This window comes from Indicator indicator, chromosome 2, assembly GCF_027791375.1.
Source record: "Indicator indicator isolate 239-I01 chromosome 2, UM_Iind_1.1, whole genome shotgun sequence".
NCBI classification, from domain to species: Eukaryota; Metazoa; Chordata; class Aves; order Piciformes; family Indicatoridae; genus Indicator; species Indicator indicator.
In genome coordinates, this window is record NC_072011.1 from 43,952,118 (window position 1) to 43,964,697 (window position 12,580).

A 12,580-nucleotide genomic window follows, 5' to 3' on the forward strand; every position below is an offset into this window, starting at 1 on the left:
TGCCCTGAAATACACAAAAACTCACATTTGCTACTGAGCCAGGAAAGCCACATCATGGTGATTGTACAAAGAACTTTTGTCACAATAGGGTGAAAGTCTGTTTTCTTTGTCAATTAAATGGAGTGACAGTGTGAACTTTGCCAGAAGCCATTGGTATTCATAATGTGGAGAGTTCACAGAAGCTACTTTCACTTTCTTTATCCTTTAATAGGAAATATTGATTAATGTTTTCCCATCTTTGATAGCAGCACCCCCACATATGTCAATAGCTGCTGCAATCTTCCTTAAGCATTGACAAGCAGAGACTATGAAGAAGATGGAAGAAAGAGCATATTTTGTTTTGTTTTTTAATTTATTAGCTCTTAGATTTAATTCTTCCTAGGACATAAAGGGCTGGTATTGGAGGTGGGTTATATAGTACATCAGAAATTTGACCTTTGCACATATTCTCCTTTTCATCTAGGGTATTTTGTGAGATTGAAAAAAAAAAGAAGCATGGAAACGTACTTTCTGCTGTGGGGAAAAAAACAATTCAAAGGCAGTAACAAGGCAAAACAGAACAGAAATCATTAAAACCCAACCAAAACCCTACTCAGTGACAAATATTGTTTTCCCAGATGTCACAGTTAACACCATGAGATTACACTGAACAACTTGCTCTGATCTCTCCCTATGGATGTCCTGCCTGCACTTTTGAGAAAATCACTTGCAGTGACATATATTCTAGCACCAGTCTTACATCCACAGAAGTGTATTTCTGTGGTAAGAGGTGCCCTTTAATAAAAAAAAACAAACCCTGTAAAATTAAATTTGTGCTGTTAAACCTCTTTTCATCCTCACTGTTCAATCTTGTGTGATGGTTCTTCAAGAGTCTGAGTAACTTTTGGAAAGCGCTGGGAAACACAGCTGGCAAATTCCTTGAAACACTCCTCAGACATGGTTTAATTGGGGTCAGACAAGTATGGTGTCATATGTGCCTATTCATATTTCATCACCTTCTTTTCCTTTTAGTATCCCTGTCAATTATTTGTTTGCTTATTTTTGTGGCCAGTAAAACTGAAAATATTTCCTCTCCTGTCTTTCCAAACACATGGCCCTGTAGCAAACCATGCTTTATAACACATGAGGGGAAATGAGGAGTGGGGAGACACTGGTATTTACACTGTGCTTTCCATTACCCACTCTGAGCTCCCAAAAGTCCCTTTCGCCCCTGTTAGGTCATTGTCATCATACTGCAAAAGCATGCCATTCACTGAGAGGCTCCTCTTTGTCCAAATGTTTGTAATCTTTTTTGGGTAAGTGCAACACTGAGATGTGGCGAAGTCTCCCATGTCAAAAGAATGGCTACGTTTAGTTTTGCCCTCCAGAGGCAATGTGAGGAGACTGCGAAATTTGGACTCCGCCTGGCCCAGCAGTGGCTCTTTGTCCGAGTGTCGGGCCACCGTGGAAGTTCTGGAGTCTGTCATCTCCTCCTTTTTCTGACATTTCAGTTCCAGAGAGGCAAAAGCTCCCATTAGCCTGTCAATATTGTGTTTTGACCTGGAAGGAGGCCTCCACTTACTGGACAATGTGCCCTGTTCACTTTGGAGGCTGTAGCCATCACAGTCATGGCTGTTTGCAGAGCTGGAGGAAGAGGAGATGCTGCTCCGTGCTGACTGACAGTTAAATTCCATAAGTTCATTTCTCACCACCACTTTGGGATTGATCTGGGGCAAGACTCCATTCTGAACTGGTTGTGCTCCATTTGTCTGTGAGTAGACGTTGCTGACATTAGACATCTTCCCCTGGGAATTGTTGCAGACTTTATATCGAACCATGAGTATTACAATGAATACCAACAGTGTTGCCACAATGATGCCTCCAATGATCAGAATCATGGTCCCACCCAGGAACTGACTGTGCATCGACTGGCACTGAGGGTAGTCTTCTTTGGTGAAGAACTGGGCACATCCCACGATATTGGTGGCAGTAAGGGTCGTAGCCGTGTCATCCCACATTGCCAGGACACAAAGGTCATAGCCCGTTCCAGAAACAAGATTGTTTACAACAAAGGCTTTGTTTGTAGCTGGAATCATCCTTGGGGGAAAAAAAAAAAAAAAAAAAAGAAAAACAAAGAAAAGAGAGAGAGAAAAGGATTGGTTACATTTCACACTACAGGAGTAGAGGGCAAAACAGCTATGAGAACCATGTGGTATTTACCATTTTGGGTACTGGTAAAGAGAAGTCAGATCCATAAAATTCAAACAAGCATTCAACCTTCCTAGTTTCTGTAGATCTAACATACAGTAATACAAAAGTCTGAGGGCCATCTCTCAAATGTGCAATGAAGGGAATAAGAAAAAGCAGACCAAATTAATATGGCTATTTTTCTCCTCACCTGCATTTGTTATAATCTTAAATATATTCAAACTTCAACAACTAATTCTGAATAAAAATATGTAACTATGAAAACCAGATCTTTCTGAGCATGCAGATACCCGTTGTACTTGCTGTGTCTGAAGTTGGCAGTTGTCACACTGCTTCATTGGAGTCTGAACATTACTGCCTAATATCAGCAGGTTGCTTACCTTGTGAAGAAAAGAAGCTACATTTAATTTTCTTATTCCTTGAAAATGGAAAGAAGGCAATGAATTCTCTCCCTTTCCTTACACTCCCACCAATTTTCTCCATCCTCCTACCCACCATAGTGGAAAATATCTCTTGGAAATGCAGCCAGAAATCTCTCCCTGCAACCACCTCTGTGTGAATGAAAAAGAAATCCTGGCAGTGGTAGTATCGGCTGTGGAAGTTTGAGAAGTAAGAAGATGAAAGCATGGAAAGAAGAAAGTTTCTTTAAAGTTAAAAATTCAACTCAAATAGAAATCCATTTTAAAAAACAAAATATCTAGGCCCAAGCTGTGATCCAAGTTTGGTCATTTATGGATAATATTCTTCGCTGCCAGAAAACTTAAGCAGTCATTTGAACTCATGCAGTGTTAGAGCATTACTATCATTCAAAGACAGCAGATGGGAATGAACATGGTCTACCCCCACTTCAAACTGGTGAAAATTGTAGCACATTAATGGAATATAATGGAGAATCCCATATTCAGTGCCTTGTGGGTAGGCAAGAATAAAACCAAAGAGATACCCATGCATGTTTCTCTATTTATACATAACAAGATTGAGTGAGGGAAAAAAAAAAAGCTGAAAACAAAACCCAGCCAATTCTGGGTTTTCTGGATTCTGATCTCCAGATCTTTAGCACCAGAAAGAAGGGAGTCCTGCAGCCACTTACACCACGCAGCAAACTTGTGTCACTATAACCAGGACAGTGAGGCCTGGGTAGAGCAAAAAGGCATATTCCTTATGGGAATGCCAGGCTTTCTTAGCCTGAAATCATAATCACTGCTAGCATAAATCGCAGCTCTTGCAGAGGCCCTTCTGTGCAATGGGAGGGCACAGGCCTGCACAGACAAGCAACAATGTCAAGGCAAAGCAAAGATGAGCTAATGATCATCTTTGCACTTATGCATTCACACCACTTACACAACCCTTCAGTATGGCCACAGGCAAGGTTGTGGCTCCTTTTTAAAAAGTAAATGAGCACACAAAAATGCTCTGTAAGGAAAAAAAAAAATAACAGTGAGAGACATTTGCAATATAAGCATCACCTGGCAGGTTTAGTCAATGTCATATCTGAGATTCTTGGAACATTTGTTATACTAATGGAGATGTTCTGCACAGGCATAGATGAGCTATTCAGAATGATCCAAGAATTCATAAGGGATCCCTTGCATAGAACTCCAGATACAGTTGCTAAAATGGTCTCTAATAGTTCAAATGATTGGCCTCAAGTTATTTCTCATTGCTCTCCTCTCCCTGTAGTTCTGAGAACAACACATCACTGGCCACAGCAGTTGAAGCAATACCTGCATTCTATTGAATTTCATATCTGCACACCACGGATGATATGTGGAATTACAGAATACTATTGATTTTCAAACATATGATCTTCAAACTCTTTTAACAGTTTCACCAATTGCTTCTTATCACCTTCTGTATCACCTAGTCCTATACTCTACTTTCCACCATCACTCTCAGCCATGTGCTTAAAAAATTCTGCAACTCACATCATGCAGAAACTATTTCACTATGAAACCTCATTACAAACAAGTAGAACTGTTAGCAGAAGGAATTGTCAACCCTACAAACTGGGTCTTGGACTTGGATCATAACTCTAGAAAAACAGATCTATAGCACCATCTGCTAGAACGGTTCCTCTTGCTTTGCACAGATGAAATATAGAGAGACCTCTATATTCTCTCCAAGTGAAAAGCAAACAACTGGCTTTACATAGTATATATCTTTGAGACATATCTGATGCGTACAGTCTTTCAGCCTAACACACTATGCCAAGAGTGAACACTGATAACTTAAATAATTTACAACTTGTTTTCTTCAAATATGATTACACAGAAGCTTCTAAGGAAATGCAACAGCCTGGAATATTTCGAGTACTGGCAGGGAATGATAGTGCCACAAAAAGTAAAGCAAATCCACTTTAAAATGTACAGCAGTGAGGCTAAACTAGTGCTAAAGCTTGGCCAGGTTTACTGCATTGAAACTTGCCATAAAATTTCATCCTAGCCTTTAAGAGAAATTGAATAATTTCTAAATTCAATCTGTCCTGGAAGCTACAATTGTGATATTGTTGAGACTAATAATAGCTTTATAAAAGATCATGGTTGCAATCCCAGTTATGGAAAAAACAATCAAGTCTCAATATACATCTAAAATGAAGAATTTTGGATTTTTTTTAAATAAATTTCAAGAGTTCTTGTATAATATTTAATTTAATGTTATTATTAAAGAGCAGCTGAGCATAAGATTAAGCACCAAGTTCAAGGGTACTAGCAGTTAAGTAATTAATCTCAGACTCAGTTTCCTAGCTTGCAGGGAAGATGGTCTTGTTCTCAAATTCTTCCTGTCACAGAAAAAGAATTGAGAACTAAATTTGATACTATCTTTTCTTTAGGGAAAACTTGAGTAACAGTTGACTAACTGCAAGAGGATACCAACTAGCAAAACAATTGTTTTATTTTGAACTAGTGATAGGTTATGCTATGTTTTAATGTATACAGTTTAAGTACCTCAGGAACAGTGAGGACTAGGAAAGCAAACAAATAATCACATACGTTAACCTTATAATTATGAATATGATTCTAGCTGAAACAACAAGAAATTTGAAAATCTCACAGAAATGTCATTGTTCAGACACATAGGACACAGTAATTTCTGTCTTTCCCCTCTGGTTTATTTTCCTTAGGGTAGGAGAAGCAGGGAAATCTACTCCACATTGGTGCCAGGATTTTGTTACCTGATTCTTAAACTAGTTTCTGAATCCTATCTGAAGGTCAAAATATCCTAAGGAAAACTATTCATGCAAGAACATGATTCTGATCTCTCCAAAAATGTTGTCTCTAAGGAATTAAATGAGCATAGGGTTCTTACAACTGACCTTCTTAATTTGCAAAACAAGCCTCTTGTCTCACCCTTTGGCGCAATACTATGACATAGTGGAGAAGACGGACGGCCAGGATTGGGGCATGGCATAAGCATCTGAAATAGACACTCCTATGAGAATTTCTGTGTGATGAAGATCCATAAGGTTAAAATGAAAGTTTGCAGGGCTTTTGCAAACAATGCAAAGCACCGTGCTTTGTTTGCACTGGTGGACCCCTCCAGCCCACTCATGCTCTCCTGGAATGAAGCTGTGCCCAGGCAAATCCCTCCTGCCCCACCATGACATCCCCAGGCTCAGGCAGAGCTGGGGCTGCTGGGTATGTTTCCCTCCCTTCATGTACGGGTTTTGAACACCATGGTGGGGTGGGGGACTCAGAGACACCCCTCCAGCTGGCAGAAGGTGCTGATGCTCAGTGAGTGCAGCTCCCTTACAGCTCTTTTGCCACCACCTTCTGCACCCCTCTCCCTTCCTCCATCTCCCTCTTCATTCCTCCTCTCTCTCTTCTGTCTGATTTAAGGATTACACAGTTCGGTGGGGTTTGGAGGGGACCTCTGGAGATCATCAAGTCCACCCCCCTGCTAAAGCAGGGGCACCCACAACAGCTTGCCCAGGATCACAATGTAAAGGTGAGTTTGGAATCTCTCTAGAGAAGGAGACTCCACAATTTCTCTGGACAGCCTACTCCAGGGCTCCAACACCCTCATAGCAAAGAATCTTTTCCTTCTGTTCAGATGGAACTTCCTGGGTTCCAGTTTGTGCCCATTGTCATTTGTCCTGAAACTGGGCACCACTGACAAGAATCTGGCCCCATCCTCTTGACAACTGCTCTTTGGCTCTTCCTGAGCATTGGTCAGATCTCTTTTCAGGCTGCTCTTCTCCCAGGTAAACAGACTCAGAAAAGGAGATAAACGATATCCTACAGACAGCCCTGTTCCTTGCTACCCACCATCCCAATCACTTGAAGTCCTCCATGCCTTTGTGCAATGCCTCCTGGTTTTTGTGAAGTGTGCCTTGCTCTGGGTGAATTTGCTTTGTCAGGGGTTTGGACTGGATGATCTCCAGGGGTCCCTTCCAATCCCTGTTATCCTGTGATCCTGTGAAGTGTGCCCTGCTCCAAAGTAGGGAAAGCCTTTCTAGGGTGAAGGGAGGTGCCACTGTCACATCAGATGACATCTGTCAGCAGGATCATAGAGTGGGTGGTGGGTGGGGACCTTTAAAGGTCCTCTAGTCCAAGACCCCTGCAGTCATCAGGAACATATGCAACTAGTGCAAGTTGCTCACAGCTGCAAACATGACCTGGAATGGTTCCAGGGATGGAAAAGGCATTTCTAATCAGGCATCGAAACAGGCTTTCCAGAGAGGTGGTGGAGTCAGCATCTCTGGAGGTGTCCAAGAAACATGTGGATGTGGAACTTTGGGACATGGGTCAATGGCCATGGTCATGATCTTAGAGGTCCTTTCCAAACAAAACAATGCTATGATTCTATGATTCTACGAATAGATTACCTTCAATTCATGGAGATTTACATCTTGTTTTGTGAAAGTACCAAAAGGAGATCAAGAATCTTTTTTTTTTTCCCCAAAAAGGAGGGATTGTGCTAATACCCTTCTTTGAAGTCAACCTTATTTCCTATCATCACCACTAAAAAGTCCTTGCTATGTCCTTGTAAACACAATATAAAGAAAGCAAGCAGTTTTGTAATTGCTCACTTCAGTGTGTGGTGATATTAAGAAAATTAGAAAATTAATTGCTTAGAAATGCAGGAGAAAAAGGTTTGCTGCAGACCTCACTCTTAATCCCAGATGCAGGGAATGAACTGTGCTGAGAATTTAGGAGACCTGAGTTTTATTCTCCAGTTTATCAGTTACGTTGGTATCAGGCTCTGCTTTATCAGCAGCTCTCAGTTCTTGAGAAATCATTTTGCTGTACTGTAAGATTTCTCGTTTATAAAACAGGGATAATGCCAGCAATCTCTTTTCAAAACAGGACTGTAGTGTATGGAAGGAAATTAGTAGATATTATGATTACATTGCAATATATAAATGGGTTCTTTTCTTTGTAGCACTGGGGATTATCAGAAGTGAACTGCTGGTTAATACTGTGGCTATGCAAAACTGACAAATTAGAGAAAAGACAGATTAGGCTAATCGCCTAGACAATTCTGTTCCTTTTCTCCATAGCAAAAAGTGTATGATACCATCTAGTTTTAGCCTGAAACTGTTTTAATCAGAACTTGTCAGGGAGCTGTCAAGACAATTCATTTGGGAAGGTACTTGTGACTCCCAAGACTCAGTTGACCTGCTGGACTGCACTGGTTTTCTCATGGTTCTTTTTTGTACCATCCAGGGATATATACTATCTATTCTGCAATATGATTTCTTCTTTTGAAGTGAATGCTAGGAGTTTAAAATGGAATGTCATGGTTATTTATTAAATGCTTGTATCTGAGGAAAACAGTCCTAATTGCTTGGGTGTGAATTTTCTGTGCATAAAATATTCAATCCAAAGTCTTCCTATAAGATTCTATGTCTACATATTGTACCTCGAGGCTGGTAAATTCTCTTTTCTTCCTTAGTGACTTCAAAAAACTGTATATCAAAAACAGCCCTTGGAATATGAACTACTGAAGCATGCTGGAAAAAGCATTCAAGGAACTGTACTGAGCATTGGTACTATAGATGATGCACTTCTGGGGCATCAGAATGTTCACCAGCACAGCTACAGCCTATGAAACAACACCTGAACAGTAGGGCTAAACACTGGCACCGTGCACTATAGTTTGTAACAAAGAGGGGAAATGGGATGTCAGAGTGAAATAATGTTTTGTAAAATTGTATTCCAGTTATTTAGTACACTAGCTTTCCTCTATAGTAATGCCTTAATGTGAAACTATTGATTTCACAGTGCATTCCTGTTCCTAATCTTCCCCTCACACAAAGCTGAATTCACATAACTGCAAAATACTATCCTGACTGGTCTCAGAACTAGAAATCAAACCATTAAAGGTAAACATTGGAATCTGAAAAATGTTCATTGTTCATTGAAAATATCAAGACAAAAATGTTAATTTATTTTACTAATTCCCTATTTTAAAAATCTTTGATTTTTTCCTTTGTTGCAGTTTCACAGTAAGCTCTGAAAAAAAATATTATTCCAGCTAATATTCCTTTAAAACATTATAGAAGGATCTGATAGGGTCCTACTTTTCAGGTGAAGAGTCCACCTTCAGTCACAGTGGGATTAAAATAGGATGGCAAATAAAGAGGAGAGGTTAAGTATCAGTGGTAATAGACTGGAAAAAGACTGGCTAAAGAGCGTGTAAAAAGAGTGGGCAGCCAGAGGACTGGAATTCATTTGCTGAAGAAGGGTCATATAAAGTATCTCTTAAAGCCTGGTGGATGTAGCTCAATTGCACACAGATCTTCCCTCCTACCAAACAGAGGTATCAATGAAGTTTCATTGAGGAAAGGTAAGGGGAAAAAAAAGGAAAAGAAGGCTGAAGTGAGCGAGAGTGCAAGATAAGGAGTATTGGTGGCTCTGGCAGTGAGATAGCAGCAGAAAGAAAAACAGGTTCAAAGTAGCAATATACAGGGCACTATCAGGCATGTGGCTACTATCAAAATGATGGAAAAAGACACTGAATGGGGACCAAGGCTGCAAAACCATCTCAGTATATGTCTGAGTACAGCCAAGCATAGGTGAAGATCTTTCAGCAAAAACAAAACCATTAGAAAGGTAGTAAAGTATATTAAGGCAGTGGAAAGAGTTCAGACGATAAGCAGATAGTAAGAAGGATGAAGAAAAGGGAAAGAAATTATCAGAAGGCGGCTAGAAGGATGTAAATGTAAATGAAAGTGTCACGTATTGCTGGGGAGAAAGAGCAACTAACTGACAAATTTGAACTGCACACTTGGCATTCATCTCTGCTGCCAACTTGTGTAATTTCCTTGAAAGTTTTGTGGTATATACTGGTATCGGTTTTGTTGTGGTTTTATCCTGGAAAGCCACAGTTTCTGGAGTAAAGGAATAAAGGAATCTAGAGTGTTATTAAAAATTAAGTAAGCTAATGACTGAGATTAATTTCTGACTCTTAAAATTTCAGAAAAAAATCACTTTAATATATTTCTTCAGATCATCATGGAGCTTCAAGGATCAAAATCCCAAATACAAAGTACCAAGTATATTGTTGTGTGAGATCTCACAGACTTTTGGCACCTAATTCAAGATTTTTTAATCTAAGAATCTGAGAAATACAGAGATTCACTGTGACCCACATGTCAGTGGCAGATGTATTTCTGGTCTCCTGGGAAAAAAAAAATTAGAAATAGAATGCATTTCCTCTTTCAGTCATGTCAACATAAGCAAATGTCAGATAGTACCAGGAGGTAGCCAAACTTGTTCAGTAAACATGAACTCAATCCAGCATGAATAATTTCCTGCATTTTTAATTTTATTAGTTTTGAATGTTTTTATGGCATACAATCATAATTTTGCCTTTAGATGGAACATTTATTATTAAACACAAATCCTTTCCTGCTTTTCTGAATCTTGTCTCCTCATCACTCATGCATCCAGCTGCTCTTCAGAGAATATGCCTTGTCAAATGAAACACATACTATGTATAATTTCATTATTATTTCCTAATTTGCTTATGTTGTTTTCTGTTCATTTGGAAAACTGGGTTTGGGGAGTGGGAAAGAGAGGACAAAGCCAAGGCAATTGATATGTCTGTCATAAGTTGATGAGCCAGGGAGATATTGATAATGAATAAATCCCCTCTTCTAAAGGGGAAAGGGAACAACAACAACAACAAAATAAACAAACCAAAAAAAGAACCAACAAAGAAAAACAAACAACCCACAACAAAACCCACAAACTAAAACAAAAAAATAACAAACAAATAAAAACCTCCAAACATTAAACTACTAGCTCAGAGAATATAAATTTATGATGATATCTGATAGACTGCTGAACATTGTCCCCTGAGTCCACACTGAAGTCATTCAGCACAGGAGAGAATAAATTGTAGCCTTCTAGGGGACATTAATGCGCGTAGCAGAAAGGGCAGCCATAGTACAATGTGTTCTGCTCTCCTCTTAGTCACCATTTCTCTAAGAGGAAACACTACTTTCTCTATCATTCCCAACCAGATTATTGTAAACAACAGGGAGCCATGGGCAGGCAGTTGATGAGGAACTTCTGGATGAATGAAGACCACCAGAACCATCTCATAATACCCTGAATCAGTGAAGGTGTTCAGTTCTACTGTACAGGCATGAGCTACTGCAGTGGGACAATCTAACTTTGGTTAATGTTGGTATGACAACACAAAATTAGACTTTTAAGCTTCCTGTTCTATGCTATCATTTCTTTCATGTGGACATGAAGCAGTAAGCATTTAGTGCCATGGTAGTTGAATCACATCTATAAAGGGAATGCAGAAATACCCTAGGAACATTTGGCAGCACAAAAGATAAATCTAGTCACACCCAAGCTATTCAGTTACACACAGAGTACCTTTCACCTCATTATATCTGAGCCATTAAGTCCTTCAGAAAAAAAACCAGGAAATATCCTCACACTAATTCAGATCCAACTAAACCATATTCAAGCTCATTAGCAGAGCCATTGAAAGCCCACATAGCCACACTAATAAATTCACTCTGTATCATGTTAATATAGAGTTAGAAAGCCATCATAATTCACAGCAACGTTTCAAAAAGACAGACAGTAAATATGAAATTAAAACAACAATATCTAGAGTCAGTTATTTGTCTGATAGTTGTAACAACATGTTCCAACTATCCTATTGTTAAAGATAGGAAGAGATGAAAGTTATTCATGAAATGTTTTCAAGTCATCAAGAAGTGTGGGACATGGGATACTCTTTTCCCAGGATTTTATACAAAAAATGACCTGTACATTTGGCTAAATTGACACTCCTATTCTCTGACTCAAGCAATTTTGTACTCTTTTATTCAGCTAGACAGTTACAGAAGTAAAGGTCATCTTACCATACCAACAGAGGTTCCCAGAAAAGAAACGACATTAGAAGTTATGATCACATTTAGGAGCTCAGTGGAAATTTGTTTGCAAAAGGGATTCTGCTATTTTCCTGGCAAAACACAGCTGTGAGATTCATCTGTATACTGTCCTTTCTTGAGAATTACAAGTGGGGCTTTCTACTTATTTTGAGGCTGTAAAATCTGTGCAAATTATAATGATAGGATCAAAGAGAGCTGACTGAGATCCTATAGAGGTAAGCAGCTGCCCATCCTCTTTTTCTGTAAGAGCTTATGTGAGCTGAAGTGAAGAGGATCTTCATCGACTCACTTCCAATTTCATTTACTGCTTTTGGCACAGAACACTTATGCTAGGTTGCAACTTATAAGTTTGACAGAAACTCTGTGTCTTACCACGCAAGCTAATTTTATCTCTGGAAAGTTGTGCTGGAATGACAAAGGCTCCAGGCACTGCTTAAAGTTGTGTTCGCCCGTATTTTGTAATTGACTGGTCAAACCAAACTCCAGCATGCTGTTTCAGGCTCTTCTGTGACAAAATCTTTGTGCACTGGTGAAAGAAATGTGGTGCCAGCTAAGAATTGACAGTACCATTCTGTCAGAGATAACAGGACCAGGCTATCACAGAAAACAGCCAGTTGGAAAAGACCTCAAAGATAATCCAGTCCAATGCTCTACCCAGCACTGAAGAGTCAACACTAAACCATATCCCTAAGCACCAGGTCCACACGCTGCTTAGAATCATAGAATCACCTGGGTTGGAAGGGACCTCTAAAGGTCCAACATCATTGCAGTCAGCAGGAACATCCTCAACTAGATCAGGGCTCCCAGAACCTTGTCCAGGCTTATCTTGAATATCTGCAAGGAAGGGGCCTCAACCACCTCTCTGGGCAACCTGTTTCTGCATCCAGCCACCCTCATTGTAGAGAACTTGTTCCCGACATCCAATCTAAATCCACTCTTCTCTAATTTCAAACCACTGCCCCTCGTCCTATCACTGCAGGTCTTCATAAATGGTTCCTCTCCAGTCTTCTTCCAGGCCCTCTTCAGGTA

The 12,580-nt window shown here is 39.7% G+C and overlaps 1 protein-coding gene across 1 annotated transcript in view; it reads right to left on the reverse strand.

The window, feature by feature from the left end:
- Positions 1-1,157: 1,157 nt before the first annotated feature.
- LRFN2 (leucine rich repeat and fibronectin type III domain containing 2) overlaps positions 1,158-12,580 on the reverse strand; it is a 37,651-nt gene continuing 26,228 nt past the window's right edge. Inside the window, exon 2 of the mRNA XM_054398643.1 lies at positions 1,158-2,076. Coding sequence (XP_054254618.1) covers positions 1,158-2,076 — 919 coding nt within the window. The remainder of the gene's footprint in view (positions 2,077-12,580) is intronic.